This window comes from Mirounga leonina, unplaced genomic scaffold, assembly GCF_011800145.1.
Source record: "Mirounga leonina isolate KUSES-001 unplaced genomic scaffold, KU_Mleo_1.0 Mir_151, whole genome shotgun sequence".
In the NCBI taxonomy this organism is placed as follows: Eukaryota; Metazoa; Chordata; class Mammalia; order Carnivora; family Phocidae; genus Mirounga; species Mirounga leonina.
In genome coordinates this window covers 3,331,873-3,353,596 of record NW_023270377.1, presented here as the reverse complement: position 1 = coordinate 3,353,596, position 21,724 = coordinate 3,331,873, and the positions used below count along the sequence as shown (strand labels likewise).

The window sequence follows — 21,724 nt, the reverse complement described above, 5'->3', positions numbered from 1 at the left end:
ACCTGCCAGTCGGCTCACGGAACACCCCACTATCACCACAGCGCAGCCTGGGGCCTCTTTCCAATGGGAACGTGCTTCCCCCCACCCACCCCGAGGCAGGGTTCGGGGCTTGGCCTGAGCAGTGGAGGAAAGAGGCAGCAGAGGGTGGGAGGCTCACTCCACCTGTTCTTTCTGTGGAGCTCATGAGCCTCAAAGAGGAAAGAGAAAAACTGCTAACAGAAAAAAAAAAAAGCAATGTTTTGACAATCACATGCTCTGACCAGCACCTTCTCAAATGCATCATCTAGAGGTACCATTCCTGCAACAATGACTGCATTTCATTCGCTTTATAAACAGGCTTCAGGGGGCATGCTCTGAACACAGGAAATGAGGCTGTCCCAAGCTGGCAGCCCTGAGCGTGCTTTCTTACCCGCCGGCTTAGCAGTGGCCGGCTTGGTGGTGGCCGGTTTGGCTGCCTGGAGCTTGGGGGCCTCGGCCTTGGCGGCCACTGGTCTGGCTGCAGTGGGGGGTCTTACAGCAGCTGGCTTCGTGGCCACCGGCTTCACGGCCACTGCAGGTCTGACCGTGGCCGTCTTGGTGGCCTCAGGCTTGGTGGCCAAGGGCCTCGTGGCCACGGGTCTCGAAGCGGCTGGTTTGGGCGGGGCTGGCTTTGCTGCAGCCGGCTTTGAGGCTGACAGATTTACCACAGTCACCGGTTTGGTCGTGGTGGTCACTGGTTTGGTCGTGGTGGTCACCGGTTTGGTCGTGGTGGTCACCGGTTTGGTCGTGGTGGTCACCGATTTGGTCGTGGTCACTAGTTTGGATGTAGGACTTGAAGTAACATTATTTGGGATGTTTCTGTTAAAACAAATTAAATATTGTTTCAATCCATACTTATTTTCGCCTGCCCTCTAGAATTTACAAAAACATGGTTCCCGTGAGCTATGTGAACTTTGCTACTTTATCAAAATGCATGCAGTAGTTTTTATATTTTACATATAGTATTGCATGCATTAAATTCCTTCCTTTTAGAATCTGTGCCACAGAAAAGATATTGAAACGCTATGTATAAGGTAATAGAATCATTAAAAATAACGTCTGTACTGTACTATGAATACATCTGACATCTTATTTTTAATTTATAAAATTGTTATTATCATTAGCAATAATAAAATAATACTAGAACAATGTCCTAATTTTTAAAAATTAACCAACTGAAGCATACACACCAAAAATTAAATAAAACCAGTTAATAGCTACTCCCATTCTAAGAAAGTCTCCACTCAACAAAATGCTATGTTGAACTCCAAATGATTAAGTCAGCATGTTACTTTCCCTCCCAGAGCTTACTGTGTATATTTATTTGCCTTAATTTGGGGGTGTGGGGTGGGGTTTTTTTTCACAATTTCTTGATCTATTATGGATCCCTAAAAAACACAACCACATAATCAGACGAAACAGCCCAGAGCCGGGCATCCTCCGCTCGTTGCCCAGAGACGGACACTCACTGACTCATCGGTCTGCCCCTGCTCTAAGACACAAGCAGCGTAGGTTCAAGGTGATGCCCTACGACTTCAAACACTAGGTTATAGCTATAGTTCATTCTGTTTTCCTGACGATAAGGCGGAGGACGGTTCGGGGAGTGTTTGGGAGAAATCACAGAGATAACTAAGGCCAGGAAAAGAGCGCCCTGGACCGGGACGAAGCAGGACACAGCTCACAGCATCAGTGGCGACGGCCAGTCTGCTCTGCGGAGCGTGGAGCCCGCCCTCCAAGGACAAGGACAAGAGCTGGAGGACTTCAGGGCTGAGAGAGGGAGGCGGGCTCTCTGTCCCCACCGTGGAGGTCAGCCGGGACTACGGCACATACTCGTTTGTCAAGGATCATCCACGTCCAAGTCTCCTCTGGGTGTTATGGTCGGAACCCTCTCCCCCCCAGAAAGCATGACGGTCCGTGGCACTCCCCGGAGGGGCACAGATTGCTGGCACGTTGCCTGGGCTCAGTTCTAGCCACCATGTCCCCGTCACCTTGCCCTCCGTCACACGGCCACGCACCCCGCTTCTCCACGCCTGGAGCTGGTACCACAGATGGAGCCGGGCCAGCATCCCCGTGGGTACAAGCCCCCCGGCCCCCACCTCTCGTTAGCCTTCCTAGTGGAACGCGCACGTTGCCTCCCAGTGTCACCACCAGAATCTGTGCTATCGTAACACTAATCATTTTAAGCTTTAGAGCCCATGTTTTGCTTAATGTAGTCACTCCTTCTGTAGGAGATCACTTCATACCAGGTGCAGTAGACTGTTTCAACACATGGCCCCAATTTCCCACCCTCTCCCTTCCTGTGCCCTCAAGATGTGATGTGACAGGGCCCCCCGTTGAGTCGAGCCCCCAACTCTTGAATCGAGACTGGCTGCGCTGTTGGACATCCGTTGGCCATCCGTTGGCCAAAGGAATGTGGCAGAAGTACCAGTGTGCTGGTTCCAGCCCAGGCCTCAAGAGGCTCAGGCCCTCTGACTTCTCTCGTGGAACCCTGCCCACTGACCTGGGAGCAAACCCCCAACCTTGCCTCCTGGAGAAGGAGAGGCCACGTGGAGCAGAGGGGAGCCAACCGGCCGAGACCATCCTGACCCCCAAGCACAGTGGCTGGGAAACTGACCACAGACAAAGACGTGAGGCCAGCCAAGGCCAGAGGGCCACCCAGCTGAGCCCAAGCAAAGCTTGCTAACCCACCGAACTGCGGATTAAATAAATAGCTGCTTTCAGCCACTAAATTTCGAGGGTTTGCTCCGCAACAAAAGCAAATGGATACAACAGATTGAAAAGAATGCCCCACATGACATTCTGGAAGTCACATTTTCTGGATTTCAATGTCTTTACCCAAAAAGTTAGGCATTGTCTGGAGGACCTCTGCATTCTTTCTACACTTTTTGGACTTTTGAAGACAATTATTACAATACTTACAAATGTTTGTGACCAAACTTCACAGGATTCTTAATTGACAGTTGGCCCCCTTGGAACCAATCACACTGTTTCCTGATATCTGGGGACAAGTAAAAAGCATTTTCACCTGGAGAGAAACAGAAAAAAAAAAATTTTTTTTTTTAAGATTGTATTTATTTATCTGGCAGAGAGAGAGAGAGATGCACAAGCAGGGGGAGGGGCAGAAGGAGAGGGAGAAGCAGACTCCCCACTGAGCAGGGAGCCCGATGCGGGGTTCGATCCCAGGACCCCCGGATCATGACCCATGCCGAAGGCAGATGCTTAACCGACTGAGCCACCCAGGTGCCCCAGAAAAAAAAAAAATTAAATGCACGTTAATCCCATGCAAATTAAAATTAATCTGCTAATGAGTTAAAAGGATTACACAGCAGGTAGTCAGTCCATAAATATTTGTTAAATTAATTCATTCCTCCAGACAAGCTATGTCTAGTAAATTTAAACATTAAGCACCATGGTACTTGACCCATAAAATATCTCAAGCCAAAATCTTCTCTTTGGCAATATTTGGGTGATCGGGTTGAAGAAAATATTTACTCCGTGGAAGGGGGGAGAAAGGAATAGAAGAGAAATCAAGCACAGAGTTGAACAAGTTCCGAGCTCTTGAACATCAAATTGTAACCAAATTACTTCTAATGTTTTCTCAATGTTGTGCTTAATAAAACTTTTGTTTTTAGTCTTCGCAAGTAGTGACGGTGGCCCCGGGGTGAACTTGCTGACTCACCTTTGCTTCACATTTTTTCTCTAACACTTGCGAGGGACAGGCCTTTGCAAATGTGAACACGGTTTTCATGGACCTCGCCTTTCCCTTGAATAACAAACTCTCTGTACATGCATGTTTGTTCCTACTTTCTACAGCTCCCTCAGTAGTTAGATACTCTCCTGTGCTGACCTGGGGCTGGCTGTGTACTGTGCCAGGCCCGGGAGCGTAGGGTGAACGATGCACCTCCTCACGGACCATCCAGTCTACCGGGACCGCAGACCACAAAGGAATAACCAGCAGGCCACAGAAAAGATACGGTAAATAGTGTCCAGATTAAGGATGACAAAGCCTTGGGAGTGGGGAGCATCCACGGTGAGCAGGGGCAGCTAGGGATATGCTTTGAAGATGAATGTGGGTTTGCCGCTAAAGTGGGGAGGAGATTCACATCAGCAAAGACCCAGAAGTTTCCAAGTGTGGGGTTGGTGGCTAAGCCCAGATCAACACAACTCCTTCGAGGAGCTTCCCCACTTACTGTGTCATGCATAATAAATGCGCACTTGATCCACTGTTCACTCTCAGGGACACAGGGTCAATGGCTGGGAGATGCCAGTCAAATTTGGTTGAATAAGTGAGTGAACAAGGACAGGATTTCCTTCTGTTGTGTTCACTGCCATCCCTGGCTCCCAAAGGGTGTCTGGAACACCCTTTAGGGCAGGTGTCAATACATATGTGTTGAATGACGAACAAGTCAACATCAGCATACTAGACGACTTTTCTGCGGCCCATGTCCCAGAGAGCCCGAGGCTACGGGCTGTCAGAAAGCCCCGGCCCAGCCCACACTGTCCGATGTAGGACTTACTGCTCACGAAGGATGGTAACAACCTCCCAAAGCGCATCAGAGGCTCCTCGTTGAGCTCAGTCGACTTATCCAATAGTTTGAAGAAGACGTCGTTCGGCTCACTGGCGAAGCTGTACACCTCCCTGACGTTCACCTTCCTGCCAATGCCCAGAATCACGAAGAAGTAACCCTTGCATTTGGCCTGCAAGATGACTCTCTGGGCCTCTTCCAGCTGCTCCTTTTCCACCTCACCTGTCAGCATCAGAACCATGATTTTCAGGTCCCGTGGGCTGGGGGCACTTTCAAAGACATTCTCTATGGTGTATTCAATGGCGCTGCCCAGGTCCCTGGTCCCCTGCAGCTGTGTCATTCTGCTGTTGAGAAAGTCCACCAGCTTCTCCCTGGAGCCATAGTCAGTCAGGGAGAATTCCACCTTCACGGGCGGCACGCTGGCGTTCCCTACGGCCTCGTAGGGCGCATGCTGCACAACGGCCACCCTGGTCAAGTGCTGGGAGGCCATGGGGTCTGGGCTCAGGTCCAGCTGTCTGACCAGGTACCCTATGTACTTCCTCATCTCGTTGAACTGGAACAGAGTGGTGGACTCAGAGCTATCTAAGATGAAAGCCATGTCGATGTCCACATCGCTGCCCGCCGCTCGCCTGTCCCTGAAGGCAGGCCTCCAGGTGCCAAATCCACAGGATGGGTCAATGTTGCAGATGTCTAGAAAGAAGCATGGGAGCCCATTTATTCTGTGACTCCCACAGCAAGATAATTGTACGTCAGTGTGCTGGGAGTCAGGAGTAATTAAAATCATCGCATAATATAGAAGCCTCTTTATAGTTTGCTGCCATTTTGTGGCCAGATTTCAGTTCTCATCACCTAACACTAAATGAAACAAATCAGGAAGCTAAAGTCCTTGTTAGTATACTATGACACTGGCATTAGAAGAAGAGGAAGAGGAGGAGGAGGAAGAAGGAAAAGAAGGAGAAGGAGAAGAAGAAGAAGAAAGAGGAGGAGGAGACAGAGGAGAAGAAGGAGGAGAGGAATGGGAGGAGGGGGAGGACACAGAGGAAGAAAGGGGAGGGGGAGGAGGGGGGAGAAGAAGAAGAAGAAAAAAGAAAGAGAAAAGAAGAGGAGAGAAGAGGAGAGGAAAGGAAAGGAAATTATTTCTTTGCCACTCTTTGAAGAAATGTGTTCCAGAAAGTCACAAAGATAAATAATTGAAATCTGGACTCCAAGGTCAAAATGTAAGCAGAGCCTCCTTTCTCCTTTATCTCCGATGAAATGAATCCTTCCCTATCAAAGAGAAGCTCTGTTTGAGGGGTTCCCCTTTAAATATGGAAGCTACTTACATAGGAATTACACTGATAAATGTGAGGCTTTTTGATTCTTCCTTTAACTCAAGCCCTTTCTATGGATAGAGACCATTCATTCAAATGTCGCTCTATGCAATAGTATAGTATGTTTTGTAACAGATATTCCTGTTAGAGAAGCACCTTACCCAGGCAAACATGACACGTCAGGATGTTCTTCAGGAAGTCCGTGAGGTCCCTCCTAGCGGGCAGGACGAGCACATGCCCCACCGCTGTGTTATTGATCTGGTTGAAACAAAAGGAAATGCTCGGTAGGAGTGTCCATGGTAAGTAACTACTTGAAAACGTAGCTGAGGAAGAGTCACATCAGAAAAATAAACACCCCAACAGATCAGCATCCTCTCAGGGGTTTTCTCGGTAGGGTTGGGGAGGATGCACTGAGCTTAATAGGACAACACAGCTTTTCTTCTGTGGAGATGAGCTGCAGATCAAATCCCACTCCTGCACTTTCTGCTGGGCCTCGAGGAAAATTATTTAACCTGCCTGGGGTCCAATTTCCTCAGCTGCAAAACAGGGATAGTGGTAAACTCCCCATGTCTAATTTGATAAGGCACGTAAAGTGCCTGGGCTAGCCTCTAGGAAATAGTGGGCACTTCGGTAGTATGGTCATTGTCAGCAACAATTCCAGCCCCTGACAAACGTCAGCTCCATCCTCCCCTGCTCTCCCAGGTACAGAAAGGGATTTAACGGCAAGGCAAGTATTAAAATCACTTCTAGAAGATTCAGGAAGCCCTGCTCATCATCATGGCACTTAGCACACCGTCACTAAGGAGTCATTTAGTGAATAATTGAATTCAATTAATGGATGATTAATTGACTTCTCCAACTTGCTGAAAGAGTGCTGTCAAGAGCCATGTGGTTCTGGGTCCCTCAGCCCCTGTGAGGGAAAATGTACATAAATGAGCGCCTTACGAGGGTAGACAGCTAGCAGCCCCAGCTGGCTTCCCAAGCTCAGGGCTCTGGGCTCCAGTTGGCCTGTGGTTTAGCAGAAGAAGCCCCGAGAGATGACACCAGTGACCAGCCTGCCCTTTGCTGACATAGGCAGTGGTAAGACCATAGAATCCACAGTCTGGAAGGGAAGATGCTAGAGACCATCCTGCCCCACCCCGCCTTTCACAGGGGAGAAACCTAAGATCCAGACGGGTTAAGTGACGTGACCGTGTTACTTGCAGTGACTTGAAGCCAGAAAGTGGGGGTCGGGGGGGCACTGGAACTAGGGCTCTTTCCCATCATGCCCACCGCCCACTCGTCTTGAGCAATGCCGCTGGAATTGGCCAGGAATAAATATTGATTGAGTAGCCAATTAGTATAGTGATTATTATATATGGCATTATAACAATTAAACAAGCTATGTAAGCAAATGATAAGGGAGCACTTCACAGCTTCTCAGCGAAGGCTGAGCCTTAGCTGCCATCCTGGCTGAGGAAAGGTTTGAAGAGGGGTATAGATGGGGTGCTGGGGTCATTGATGCTGGGGGAGGGGGTTCTTCACTAGGAGACTGTAGGCCTCAGGGTCAGCCCTGGGGGATTCTCCTCCAGCAGGTGAGGATGGACTCAGTGGGAATAAATCACAAGCAACTGGCTGTCACCCTGGAGCCAGTCACCCGGCTATCCTGGAAATCTCACTCGAGTAAATCACCAATCACAACAGCCTCACCCGGGGGCTTTAGGAAACTCCGGCATGAACTCATCAAGGAGGCACGATGGGCCTGGGAACCTGCCCAGAGCCCAAGAAGAGAGTGAGGTGCCAACGACGCCCACAGGGCACAGACCTGCAAGGCGTTGATGAGCTGCCGGTCCTCCTGGCTCGTGAGGAACAAGGGTGTGATCCCTGCATCCGAAAGCTTCAGCACAGCCTCCCTGAGCTGCGGGGACGCCCTCGTGGGCTTATTGCTGAAGAAAACAGCCACTTTCCTCATCAGGAATCCGTTCCTCACACGCTTAAACGTGTTTCTGGCCACAAAGGACATGGCCATTTCCAGATTCTGTTGCTTGGATGTCAGAGCCACCTGGAGGTTCTTGATCTTGTCCAGGAGGAGCGACTTCTTCTTGGAGTCGGCAAACCGGATCTCCGTGGTCACCTCGTTGTTGTAGGTGACCACGGCCACGCGCGCCCCACGTGGGCAGTTGCTCTCAGCAATGGTCAGGTCGCCCACAATCTTCAGGAGCACGTCCCTCATCCGGCTAAATATGTCTTGAGTGACCCCCTCCGAGGTGTCTAAAGCAAAGGCCAGCTCCGTTGGGAAGACAGGGCATTCCAGGGGTCCTGCGGGAAGTGGCGGGTTTTCAAAGACAAATTTTACTTACTGGAAAAGGGGCTCTTCTTTCCGCAGGAGGAAGTCAAAGGGCTGAAATCAACTTACCATAGCAGCAAGCTACGAAAGAAACAGAGAGAGGAGTGAAACATGTTTACTATGTGAGAATTTCAAACGTAAAAACAGAAGGGTGTCACAGACAGGAGAGAATCGTGTACTTACGACATTTATCTTTGATGCTCTGGACAAGTGCACATTGCTTTAAAAGAAAAGGAAAGAAGTGTGAGGGGCAGTGGACAAAAGGCTTACAGTGCAATGACTGGAGCTGTGCACATGCAACTTACATCCATGGAGTCCCCTCTGTTGCCTCTGGGACCCTGCGGAACAAGGAGAGAGAGAATGAGAAGCTGGACAGACAGGCAGAACCACCAATGCGAAGGAACCACCCTCAGCCCCCAGAAACACGACAGAGGAAGCAAAGGTGGTCCTCAGATGACCTTGATCATTTTCAGGCTCTCCCTATAAATTTGATTTTACTGCTCAAGGAACAAAAGAGAGACAATTTTGAGGGCAAAAATGTTTCCCTTGTGGGCGCCTGGGTGACTCAGTTGGTTGAGCGACTACCTTCGGCTCAGGTCGTGATCCCAGGGTCCTGGGATCGAGTCCCACATTGGGCTCCCCCTGCTCTGTGGGGAGCCTGCTTCTCCCTCTGCCCCTTCCTGCCATTCCCCCTGCTTGTGCTCTCTCTCTCTCTCTTTTTCTCTGTGTCAAATAAATAAAATCTTAAAAAAAAAATCTTCCCCTTGCAAGATAAGTAGCTCCACACTTTGGAAACCTGGGAGTTCATGACTAATCAAAGGGATCACACATTTGGGCTTGAGTCTCAACACTGCTTCTCCCAAGAGAAGAGCTTCCTTTCCACCTGCTAGCCTAGTACCTCCTGTTCACATTAGGGACAGTGAGGAATCACTTAGCTAACCCTCGGCTCCAGGTGTGAAGCACGCCAGCTGGATTCCACCCCAGAGGAGCTCCGAGGACAGACCCACGGCCACCATGGCCTCTCATCCCAATGCGTGGCCGCTCTGATGGTCAAGCAGTCATCTTGTGGGCCACTCAGGTGTCTTTCCACAAGACTAGTGACTGGCTTACTTTCTCCCATTAAATGTTTCACTTTTTAAAAGCAGCAATCACCTGACTCAGCCTTCACCCAAGCTCAACCCATCTAATCCCCCAACTTTTCCTGTAGGAGTGACTGTCCGTCATTCTTTGAACCTCATCAAATTTCATGTCGGGAGATAATAGAGGGAGAGCTTCAAATAAGGAAACGAAGACATTCACAGTGAAGAGACATACTGGAAGGGCTGCAGAAGGTCGCCCTCCTGGCCCCAGGTGGCCGGGCACTCATGGGTTTTAAACCACAGATCAGAAGCTCTCTTGGGGATTTTATAAACCAAAGGAAGTAGTTCTCAAACCAACATCTGACATAAATTATACTAATCCTATAAGATGCAACCAAGAGGTACTAAAACTTGTACTTTTTTTTTTTTTGATCCTGTACACAAACCTCAAACAAACCTACACCAGGAAATTATAAAAGCAAATTACGATATACCCTAGACCACAAGGTTCCACAAGAAACTTCTTTTTAAAGTTTCTCGTTACTCTAAAACTCAAAAGCTCTTTTCTCCATTATGGTATCAAAAAAAAAAAAAAAAAGGCAGTAACAACAAAAGCTCAGCAGCCTGCTCTGTGAGGAGAGGAGACAGCGGAAAGTTTATAAAGAGTCGTGTGTAAAAAGCATCCCGCCCCCGTGGCTTGATCAGAATTGGGTGGGTACTCACAGATGGTCCTGGGTACCCAGGGTCTCCCTTCTGCCCAACTGCCCCTGGAGGTCCTGAATTTCCCTAGAAAGGGCAGAACAAACACTGCTCAGCATGGCAGAAGATTGCAGGGTCGGTAAAGGTGATTTAATCCAACGTTCCCCGTCCCCACCAGAAATCTCTCACTGTAAGATGCTTGCCCCAGAACCATTAACGAGACTATTCATGGATGCACAAGAAACCAAGAAATGACAATCAGATCACTGTTCAGTGGAGACAACCAATCCAATGTTTTAAAACTTGAATAGTAAAGGATGTAGTTTGACCGTCTTCACTGAGCAAATGAACAGGATAATACGATGGTTTTCACTATATTTTAAGCTATAAATAACAGTTTCCCACATCTAGACCACAATTTGCTAAGTCAGGACTCATTGCAATCTTAAGAGGATCAGTAAACATCCACTGAAGAGAGTCATTCAGAGCTAAAAGTAGCGTAAGGAAGAGTGAGGAGGGTAACGTGTGGTCTAGTGATCTTTGAGATGCATTAGAGGAAGGGGCTTTCTGGGCCTCCCCGTAAGGACAGCGTGGCTGAAGGAGGACAGAACAGACAACCACAGAGGGTTGGTGTGGTCTGGGGCTTAGGATTCCTCTTCTTCTACCTTCTACTACCACTAGCCAGGTTGCAAGTGAAGAAGGATAATTTTCACCCCACACGTTCTCATTCCCCACCTGCATCCAGGTGCAAGCAAACTCACCCTTCGGCCTCTGATGCCTTTGGGTCCCAGTGCTCCGCCTGTCCCCGGCTCACCAGGGGCACCCTGGGAAGAGAGCCAGAAAGAGACACATTAAGCTCTGAAACGGAGGGTCTAGCTGAGGGTCCCTGGGTCATCCGGACCACACTTCCCAGGGTAGCCAAGTGGCTCACTCTGATTTATGTTTTACTGGGTTCCTAGTATATTTGTGTTCTTTGCAGAGTCAGCCTTAGCCTATTGAACCCATAATGACAACATCATACGGATCACAATATTTTTAAGTTTGCAAGTATGTTACTGCGGCATCATCGCATTTAACCCTCACTCACCTCCACTTAACAGGTGAGGGAGTACCTCAGAGAGGTGGGGCCTTCCACGGGTCACCGGTTAGTAAGCGGCTGACCCAACGCTAGCACCACGATATTCTGATTTTCAACTCATGAACATACCAGACTCAGCCCCAAACAATGGTGATGCTTCACCACTAGGGGAGTATTTATTTACCTTTGAACCTGGGTATCCAGGGAATCCTCTTTCTCCCTATAAGAGATAAATAAATAACTCAATATTTGGTCCCAATTTAAAGGCATCTAAAATAAATTATTCTTGAGCAGAAAAAAATACATCCCTGGAGTCACCAAGAGAAAAAAATTCACAATATTACATAAAATTTTGGGAAATAATTCTTTAAAAATACAAGCTGTCTGAAGCTCAAGAAATCTAGCAGATACGCACTTTTTTGCCTCTGCGTCCTTCACTGCCAACCCCGTCTCTGCCATCATCACCCTGGGGGTGGAAAGAGAGCGTTACTGCGGGCCGCCATGTTGGGTTCGGCACAACCACCTCTGTCCAGAGCCCTGAGCACAGGGTGCTTGGGTCCCTGAAGTGTTCCCAGATCAAGGAAGTGTTCCTGCTCCCATCCCATCCTCCAGGTGCAAACAAGACCACATCTGTAAGTGGGCGGGCCTAATGGACTCCTTTGGCAAAATGGTGCTGGTGTGCCACCCATATAAAGAACAACGGACAGCCACTGGGAAAGACAGGGCTTGGGCACAGAATCAAAGCCCCACTGAACCTGAGCCTCTTAGAGCTGAAGGGACTCCCGAAGGCCATCCAGGAGTCCTTGATCGTCCTTCAAAGCAAGAACGCGGGACTCGGTCTCTCATGCCTGCCCGGGTCTCCTGTGCTCAGACCTTGCCACTAGACTGTCTTCTTTCCAAACACCCCCCTCCTGTGCTCTCAGATCTGCCCCATCACACCCCCACGGGAGACTTTCAGAACTGGACTCCATCACCTCTTTCAAAAGAATCAGAAGAATGCATGTAAACTATACATTAATATCCCTGAAATATACATGGAACATGCTACCTAGTTCATTTATAGCTTTAAGCAAACATAACAGCTTAAGAGGTATTGCCCAAAAATGTGTGGACACAGAATCAAGAAGAGATTTCCTTCAGTGGTCTGAATAGATTTTAAAGTCTGGTTTTTACCCTTCTGCTCCTGAAACTAACAATAACAGAAATGGATCTTTTAAACTTCAATTTCCTCTAGAGAAGTTGCATACATGCAAAAAATATTTTAAAGTTCAGGATTATAACTCAGATGAATCTGGTCCAATTACAGTATTCAGGTAGACTACCTCACTTTTTAAAATTTCTCAATGTTCTATAGACTTCTTTTCCCTGTACAGGAAATGTATATTACAAAGTTATCGTTAGTGAGCAGGTTATTATTATAGATTATTTTTAAATAACATTTTTTCAAATGAGTTATCAAGGTAATAACTTCTATCCCCAGGATGTCTCATTCAAAGGAAACGGTTTCAATCTGGACCGAGACCTGATCAGATCCAATTCCATTTTAGCCAAAGGACATTTATTTTCTTGCAGGAAAGCCCCACCCAGTCATGGTCACAAACCATTTGCAGGACCGAAAATGAAGGTGGTTCAAGCTTCATTGAGTCCCCACATTCTTGGGAAAGAAAGTGTCTTTACCCACGCTTCCTGATGAATTGAAACTTACTTTGAAATTGAGTTGCTGTTTATAAGCAGAAAGTTTCACTGTGTTCAATCGGATCCCCAAGGATACAAGAAGCCACTATCGAGTTACCTTTATCTGGAACCAACCCAATTTGCAAGGATGAAGCCTAGCCCAGAGCAAGGCCCCGGTCTCCCCGCCTCCCCCCTTTCAGCGAAGGGTGAGCCACAGCACGTCGCGATCTTACCGTCTCCCCTCGGGGGCCCCGGCTCCCGATGCCTCCCTTTGGTCCTGGCTCTCCGGGCTCACCCTACACACAAGAAACAAGGCTGAGAGAGCTGTGGGTCCAAGGCCAACTTAAAATGTGACTCCAAACCATTTGTGCCCCACGTGATGCCAGTGGTAAGGTTGCTGCTGCAAGCTGCTAACTTCGCCTTTTAGATTCTGAAAAAAATGGTTTTTTAAATTGCAGTGTTCGTGTGTGGACTCCTGGAAAAGAATCCAGGAAGGTCTGTGTCTGTTCCTTGCATTAGCCTGGCACGGGGACATGCTGACGGGGCAACGAGAAGGAGAAACAGGGGAAGAGAAGCCAGGAAAATCGGTGGGCATTGAATTCAGCGGGGACACCCAACAACGCCAGCAAGAGGCACAGAGACAACCGTGGATTCCCAAGAACACATTTCCTTGACTGAGAAAACGCCGCCCTTTCAGACTGGTTCTGATAAATTGTGGTTTCTCTTCAGGCTTATGGAAAGTCTGTTCTCAGACAGCCTTCATAGAACAAGCTGCCGTTATCCAAAACAGTCGGGGATCTGGGGCTCTTGGATTAGCTAAATGCGGCCAGCAGCGCTCCGTGCGCGCCCCGCACTGTTTAAAGAATGTGTGTTCAGCACGGCCCCGACGCTGTGCTTAGCGCCTCCAATCTGCTCTATGGCTCTGAGGAGCCCCATGCCACGGCGTGGACAGATGAGGGAACCCCCAGCTGCTGGCAGGTCCTGGCCCCACGAGAGCCAGCCCACTGAGTACAGCCCGTGTGTTCCCTTGAGGCGGGACGGGACAGGGACCCCACTGGCCAAGCTGGATGGCGACGGGAGAAGCTGGGTGTGCGCGAGGCAGGGGGGCGCACGGACGGATGAGACAGAGGCTCAGGGGTTCCGGCTGGGGCTCGACCTCAGGACATGAGCTTTACGTTTGTCAAGACAAACCTTTCTTCCCAGGGGACCGGTCCTGCCACGTTCTCCAGGAACACCTGCGGTCCCTCCGCTTCCCTGGAGCACGAGGAGAGGAGCACGTCAGTGAAATATTCACCGCCCCCCCAAGCCAAAGGGCCTGAGCCCTGCCCCACATCGCGCAGCACTCAGCGCCACTCACGGTGCTGGAGACCCGAATGCAAGCCCGCACAGACAGGGCTTGTGCAAATCTAAAACATCAGGGCGACCATGCAGCTCCAGTGTCCGCAAAGGGACACATACCCCGAGTCCCTGACTAGAGGACCAGCACCCAGGTTTCATATGCCTCTGTTTCCCTTTGCATCCCTCCACATGGACACCTGCGTGTGCAGGTGTGGAATCCTGTGTACGTGTATCCATTGAGCAAGCAAATAAATAATGATGGAACATAGCTCTTAAAATGGAGTGCAGCCTCCAGAGCCCAGAAATGACCAGAACGGACGTGCCAACAACAGGAGGTAGCAGCTACTTGTCATCGGTGACCATTTGAAGAGCTTCACCTCACCCCCACTCCACCTTAACTCTTGACTAATCACAGCTTAAATAACGTGAGACCCAAACCACAGAAGCTCGGAAAATAGGTATTTCTCAGATTGCAAACTGGGGAAGGACCGTCCACATAGACACTGGCTCGCACAAAGTTCCTGCTTCGCTATCCGACCTTTTGTGCATTTATGTCGCGACAGGTCAGGCCTTTGCCAGTTTTTGGTCACTCTGACTCTCCGTAACAAATGACAGGGTAGCGCCCTCGGGATCCCATCAGGCAGGAGGGACGCCAGCGCCGGGGACGCCCGGTCCCCACTCGGCTCTGACACGTTCCGCGCATGGTCACCCACCGCCGAGATGGATGCTCACGCCTGTGGTCATGCAAGTTAAAGGAGCAGCTTGTGTGTGGAACCTGAGCATGGGGGGCGCCTCACACAAAATACCGAACCACAAGGCAATCTCTAGGGGCCACCTCTGAAGCAATTTGGCATTCGCGGAGAATCGGGGCAGATTTAGTTAGACCTTATGCAGTTCTGCCCTCAGACTCTGGAGATGCGGGACGGCCTCCCTATGCTTACCACCCAGCTGGCCCATGTTGGGAAGGAGCAGCACTGGGATTTAGAAGCCCCTGGAGCACCAGGAAAAAGAGTCTCTTACTTCCTCAGGGAAACTAGCCAGTCACCCAGTCGCCGCGAGGACTGAGGCTGACCCAGGGAGGAGTCGAAGGGAGGTCTGTCTACAGCAACACCATCCCCGGGACCTCAGCCCGTGCAGTCCTGTGCTCTCCACTTAGCTAAAGACGGGGGTGGGATCAAGCCGACTTACCCGAGGCCCAGAAATGCCTTGTTCACCGATCAGGCCTGGAGGACCGGTGGGACCAGGTGGGCCCTGAAAAGTAAAAGGCCAACGTAAGTGCTCTGTGAAGGTGGCACTCCATGAGGAACCTCAGGACCCAGAGGCCAGAGCCTCGCTTCTGCCAGCCAAAAAGCCTGCTAGAGGCCACGCTTCTGTCTCCACTCTAACAGTAGCCCCAACCCAGGACACAAATGGGGAAGTCAGTTTAAAAAAAATGCAAGGAATGAGGGGCGCTTGGGTGACTCAGTCGGTTAAGCGACTGACTCTTGATTTCAGCTCAGGTCATGATCTCAGGGTTGTGAGATCGAGCCCCATGTCAGGCTCCGTGCTCAGTGGGGAGTCTGCTTGAGCTTCCCTCCTTCTCCCCTCTCCCCCGACCCCCCCCCCCCGCCATCTCTCTCTCTCTCTCTTTAAAATAAATTGAATTTTTTTTTAAAAATTACAGAACAGGAGTTCGAACAAAAGCTTGTCTGCAGATGTCCACGGTAGCACTATTCACCGTCCCCAAAAGGTGGAAAGAGCCCAAGTGTCCACCAGCTGATGCCTGGGTAAACAAATGGTTGTCTGTCCACACTGTGGAATATGACTCAGCCACGAAGAAAAAGGAAGCATAGACACACTACTACATGGAGGAACCTCAAAAACATGATGCCCAGTGAAAGAAGCCAGACAGAAAAGGCCATATAGCATATGATTCCATTTCCATGAAATTTCCAGAAGACACAAACCCACAGAGACAGAAGGGAAATGAGTGGTTTCCAGGAGCTAGGGGAGGGGAGATGGGAGTGACGGCTTAACGGGGAGCGGGCTGCTCTGGGGACGGTGAAAATGCTTTCTAACTACATAGAGCTGATGGTTGTACAACACTGTGAATGTACCATCCGCCAATGAATTGTTCACTTCGCAATGATTAGTCTCGCGTTCAATTTTGTAAAACTGACGGTCACCTCAGTGAAATTAAAAAAAAAATACCAGAGCATCCGGGAAAGCATCACAAGGCACGCAGCCTTGCCGGGGATACTGACCTGTGCGCCTCGGGTCCCCTGCTCTCCCACGGAGCCCGGCTGGCCGGGGCCGCCCTTGTTGCCCTTGGAAACAGAAGAAGACGGAGGGGGAGGGTCAGGGTGTTTATGCCAATGTCAGCTGTGTGTTCCACGGTCATATCTGGACAGGGGGACAGGGGAACAGCCCCACGTGGGGGCGGGGGCCACCGGCATCGTGCCTCCAGACTGAGACATGACCCCATGCAGCGGGGGTCACTCTGCACTCTTATGATGGTTTCTCACTCTTTTCACCTTCTGCTCAGGATGCCTTTGTGAGACGGGGAGTTTTTAATCCAAACCTGCCTTGTGCAGGTGAGTAGACGCTGAGACGGGCCAAGGCCCAGATAAGCAAGCACGTCGGGGCTGAGGTATGCCCGGACATCGCCTCCTCCACCTCTCGCCTTTGCTTCTGCCCCTCGTCCCCACGGCCCCTCGGTTTCACGAGCCCTTCAGAAGAGGCTCGAGTTAAGGAGTTGGCGGAGAAGGTGGGGCCAGCTGTCTGAGCTTCACGCCTTGCTGGCCGAGGGACAGTGCTTTTGGCTCCCGGGCGGGATTGCATCCCTGCCCTCTGACAGCACACGGTGAGTCCCGACGTGATGGCAGAAAAGAGGCGCCAAGGGGGAGACCTACCTTAGCTCCCACGGGTCCCCTTCGGCCGAAGCCACCCTGTGGGGAAGTCACAGAAACTCAGAGGGAGCCTGGGGACAGAGCCCGGGGCTCTCTGCGACGGGAGCCACCGAGCACCAGACGCCGCGCCTAGCGGGCCCCGAGCAGACGCACGCGAGACCCCCTTCCTCCTGCTCTCATCTCTTCGAGCTCTTGCTTCCGTGCTGCCCTGTTAACCACCCAAATCCAAGCTTTCAGAGTTAACTTCAGACCTGCCAAGCAAAATAATGACTCGCTCTCGCTGCACGATCCCAGCCAGTTTCAAACAAGGATGTGAAATGGTAATGTCGACCCATCTGCTTTACGACCATTTTCCTAACTGCGGGGAGAGGTAGTGAAATATGTTCATTCTAATGGAAGAGAGTCCCAAACTCTCCAGATGCTCCTGGCCAAATAAAACACATACTCCGTTAAGTAAAGCATCGGGAGTGCACGTATATGTGAACCTAAAAGCCCAACTGTACTTAGTCTGGGCTCGTGACTTGGCAACATCTTCCTCGATGTTCCAGAAGTGACCCCTAGTTCAAATACATGTGGGCCCGCAGCGCTAAGTAATCCTTTAATCCCGATTTTGTGATGCTTCTTCTCTAATGCCAACGGTTAAGATGGGAATGCATGAAGGTCCTGTCCTGGGTGTATCTTTGCGAGATTAAGCGTCGGTATTCTGGATTCTGTAACACACCAGCTCTGTTACAGGGCTTCGTGCATCTGCGGCATCAACCAAAGAAAGGCATTCTCCGCTCCCAGTGGATTTTCTGGGGGGATTGTTTTGCCATTATTCACTGTGGTGGCAGCATCTTTAATGCAAGATTTTGGTCTCCTTCCACGGACGACACATGGACCAGTGGAGGAGGAGGAGACAGGCCGGACTCCTCGAGAGTGACAATCTGGCTGGCCTCCCCCAAAGGGGACACCCTGGAGCATGGCCAGAGGCCACCAGTGCTCAAAGACGCACGGCTCATGCCAGAGGCAGCCTGCAAAAGCCTGCAGTGGTGGCCTGAGGCGTGAGGTAACCCAGGGGGAAGGACACGAGTCACCCTGGCATGAGCCTGGTGCAGCGAGGTCGTAAGGGAAGGAGGAGGCCAACAGCCAGGCTTCGCCCAGCTTCAAGGGTGAGGTAAGAGCCCTTGACCATATCAAATTCAAACCCAAGTTTCTACCTTGCCCACAGAAATCAAACAAATGGTATGCCAGGCTCTGTTTTAAGTCCTTTCACGAAAACAAGTTTCGGCTCTGCTCGCCCACAGAGCCGACAGCCCGTTATGACAGTCGAGTATTTCCGCAGTCGCTGTTCATTATACAGCCCCTCAGCGTTATCCAGGACTCTCTCCTACTTCCAGAGCCCCGAGCTCTGGGTTCCCAGGAAACCTCCTCAAGATTGTACACATAACTTCGGCTTTAGCAGCACTTTAACAAGACTCAAAGAGCCGGCTCGCAATGAGCTATCCTGCAACAGACATTCGTGGAATGTCTTGGAAAGCCAGCTGCAAGATACCATTCGCGAGGAGCCAGGATCTGCTTGCATCCTTGAATTACAGCAGTACAATCACTTAACCAACCAGGATACGACCCGTCAGCCTTCCCGCCCCTCACGCCCTCGCTCCCCCTCTATTCCTGCTTCTGTCTGGATTTTTAAAATATTTAGCAGGATAAAACCAAGCCAAATATTTGAAAGCAGCAAAGATACTACTTTTAAAAGCATCTGTTGGATGTGGTTTTTTTGGACGGGCAGGAGGCAGAACCGGGGGGGTGGGGGAAGAGAGGGAGCACAGAGCAAACTATAAGAATGAAAAATTCCTATAAGCAGCAAGGTCTGGGTGACAACAGTTTCAGAAATCCCCTTAAAGTCCCTAAGTATAAAGCTGCTGAGTAGCTCTGCTAAATCTTCCCAAGGAGCCCCCCAAGCCCCAAGAGGCACTCACGTCTTTCCCGATTTCTCCAGGGCTTCCAGATACCCCGTCTCTCCCAGGGAGACCCTGAGGTGGAGAAAACATCGGCCTAAGAGTCTCATCTGCAAAGAAGACTGTCTAACTCTGGCACACTGGGCCAGACACTACGGGAAAAGGGGCACACACCCAGGGTGGTGGGCTGCTTGGTGGGGCCCCTTAGACGTGGGTCGGGCCCGTCTCCACAAGCCTCTGGCTTGACAAGCACTTTCCATTAATATCCAAGGGGCACAAATCTGCAGAAAAGAAGCCCCTCTTGGTGGCAGCTGCTATTGCTCCCTGTTGGGGAGACCCCTTCACCTGCACACACAGTCCGCTCCTAGCCTCGTGTGCCCCACGGCCCCGAAGACCACTTCCGTGGCCTCTGTGGCTGGGCAAGCCGTCGGCAAGGGGGGCCTGGGAATGCAGAGCGCCGTACCATGGGGCCGATGTCTCCAGTTTCTCCTTTGGGTCCTCTCTGCTGACTGTCCTGTCCTGAGTTACCCTGTGAACAACACGGGTCAGGGACATGAGCCGCATATGCCAGAAAGGGACGCTTGAAATTCACGTGAGGAAAAGAAATGGGGAGAAAAAGGGGGTTTGCAGCTTTTCTGGTTCCATGGTTCTACAAAAGCCCTCTCAGGCCAGCCTCCTCTCCTCCTGGCCAGAACAAGGCGAGAGGGACCCCGGGCCACTGCCCTCCCCAGAGCCAAGAGCGGTCCGTGACCCCACAGTCAGGCTGTCCGAGTGGGGTAGGTGGGCTCCGCAGGACGTGGCTGAGGGGTGGTGGCTCAGGGTCTTAACGTTTTTGCCACCCCTAATAGCTTTCTAACCACCTGATCCTCTGGATTAAAGTGCCTGAGACCAGCTTTTAGGGAAATTTCTGAGGTCTTCGTATGCTAGGCCTTGCAAACGCTGGTCTTTGCAGGTAAGAGAGCAAATGCATCTCCAAAATTGTAGGAAAAGGACAAACCACGTATGTTATTGACACATTTAAAGGCAATTTCAAAATTCTGGTTTAAAATTCTTCCTTTCAACCCACTTTCCTGCAACCCTCTTCCCCAGATGTGGGTCTCAAACTGCGGATGAGGAAGCTCCCTTACCGGGTCACCTCGAATTCCAATGTCCCCTCTCTCTCCCTTGTCCCCTTTAGGTCCTTTGTCCCCCTAAATAAAAAGCACAAGCAGAGACAAAAATTAGATAGAGTTTCAAATTTGTAGCTCACCCTTAAAAGCACGTTCTTCAGTTCATAAATCTTAAACAGAACAGCATTTCCCATTTGCTCATTTACATGAAGGTAAAATGACTTCCAGATGTTTCTGATTTGTTCAAGTAATCCCAAATATTTACTGGGACCTATTCTGTACCAGGCACCAGGGAGTTGTTTAAACAGAACACACTCAGTCCCTGCCCTATGAGACATAACTCTTCAAACAAACAAACAAACAAAAAATCTGATGTAATTGTCCCAGCTGACAGAGGACCGAGGCGACGCCAAGGATGCACCCCTAGAGGACATCAGGGAAGGCTGCCTGGAGGAAGCAGGGATGAATAAAAAAATACATTCCTTAAGGAAAATGTTTTTTGTTTTCCCACAATGGCAACACTATGGAAACATACTGACCCTTCTACCGGGATTCCCTTTTTCTCCAGAAGAACCAGGCAATCCTTTGTCTCCCTGTCAAAGACAATAAGAAAACGTCACTCCTGGCACAATTTCCAGATCTGAGGGATGAGTGGCCGGGATGTTCAGGACTGGACGCGGTGTGGACTCAGAGTGTGAAATCGCTTACATCTTCACCGTCGAGACCATCTAGCCCGATTTCTCCTAATTCACCCTGCGAGGGGACAAGACACAGAGTGAGGATAGAAAGCCATTCTGGCAGAGGAGAAATGACAGATACTGGGAATGCTTTAAATTTAAAAAACGGAAACAAGCGTAGGTACCTTCTCTCCTGGGAATCCGCGAGAGCCCTGGAAGGTAGGGGAAAAGGGAGACATTAGCTCCTCCCTGGAGGCCAAAGAGAAGAGGCTAGAACAGGCTGGGGGAGCCCCACCCCACCTGAGCACCCCGAATCCGAAATTCAGGGTTGGGCACTCATCTGTCTGTGCTGCCCTCTCTCCATCACATGGAGGATCCTAAGGCTAATCTGCCAGAACCTTGACTCCCTGAGCAGAAGGGGGCCAGGCTCCAAGATCCCTTTGTGACTTTGCCCCTCGTTGGCCCCTTCCCTTCAGCAGCTGTTTTCAAACTTCAGCACACGGAGGAGAAAACAAATCCAAGTATTTCACACAAGGAATCTTCTAGCGCTTGCCATCCACTCTGCCCCAACACTTTCCTGGCTTCTCTCGGGGTCCGGGGCTGGAGCCGCTGGCCCCCAGCCCTCCCTCCGCCCTGGCCCGTGCGTTCTCTGTCCTTGTGACTGCCTCCTGACTTGCCCATAGGAAACTATTCCACTATCCTCAGGCTCCCTTCCCACCGTTGCCAGGGCTTCTGAGCCCGCCAGACTTCGGAGCCGCCCTCCAATGAGAGGCTGCTGGCCGCTGGGGCCCCCGGGGGCCTTCCTCCCCAAGGAGGCATTTGGGGAAACTCTCTCACTTCTGCAGGTGCCACTGAATGCCCTCCACCTACCAGGGCCCTGGGGCTGTGGGTCCCCCCACACTCTCAGGGGCCAACACACGGTACCTTTACTCCTCTCTGCCCGGGGCAGCCCTGGAAACCTTGAGTGCCGTTCACGCCAGGAGGACCGCGCTCACCCTGCCCGAGAGACAAAGTCATTTACAGGTTGGAGCTCCTCCTTGTCACATGCCTCCACTGAGTTTG

The 21,724-nt window shown here is 50.6% G+C and overlaps 1 protein-coding gene across 7 annotated transcripts in view; it reads right to left on the bottom strand.

The window, feature by feature from the left end:
• COL6A3 (collagen type VI alpha 3 chain) overlaps positions 1–21,724 on the bottom strand; it is a 78,444-nt gene that overhangs the window by 11,752 nt on the left and 44,968 nt on the right. For all 7 annotated transcript variants that reach the window (XM_035006777.1, XM_035006778.1, XM_035006779.1 and 4 more), the window contains 24 exons: positions 21,587–21,658; positions 20,848–20,874; positions 20,694–20,738; positions 20,525–20,578; positions 20,004–20,066; positions 19,340–19,405; positions 18,898–18,951; positions 16,940–16,975; positions 16,292–16,354; positions 15,237–15,299; positions 13,902–13,964; positions 12,944–13,006; positions 11,452–11,502; positions 11,221–11,256; positions 10,720–10,782; positions 9,983–10,045; positions 8,486–8,518; positions 8,364–8,400; positions 8,250–8,261; positions 7,659–8,152; positions 6,016–6,112; positions 4,536–5,234; positions 2,938–3,043; positions 410–837 (listed from right to left, as the gene is read on the bottom strand). In XM_035006777.1, the coding sequence (XP_034862668.1) occupies positions 410–837; positions 2,938–3,043; positions 4,536–5,234; positions 6,016–6,112; positions 7,659–8,152; positions 8,250–8,261; positions 8,364–8,400; positions 8,486–8,518; positions 9,983–10,045; positions 10,720–10,782; positions 11,221–11,256; positions 11,452–11,502; positions 12,944–13,006; positions 13,902–13,964; positions 15,237–15,299; positions 16,292–16,354; positions 16,940–16,975; positions 18,898–18,951; positions 19,340–19,405; positions 20,004–20,066; positions 20,525–20,578; positions 20,694–20,738; positions 20,848–20,874; positions 21,587–21,658 (2,788 nt within the window). The remainder of the gene's footprint in view (positions 1–409; positions 838–2,937; positions 3,044–4,535; positions 5,235–6,015; positions 6,113–7,658; positions 8,153–8,249; positions 8,262–8,363; positions 8,401–8,485; positions 8,519–9,982; positions 10,046–10,719; positions 10,783–11,220; positions 11,257–11,451; positions 11,503–12,943; positions 13,007–13,901; positions 13,965–15,236; positions 15,300–16,291; positions 16,355–16,939; positions 16,976–18,897; positions 18,952–19,339; positions 19,406–20,003; positions 20,067–20,524; positions 20,579–20,693; positions 20,739–20,847; positions 20,875–21,586; positions 21,659–21,724) is intronic.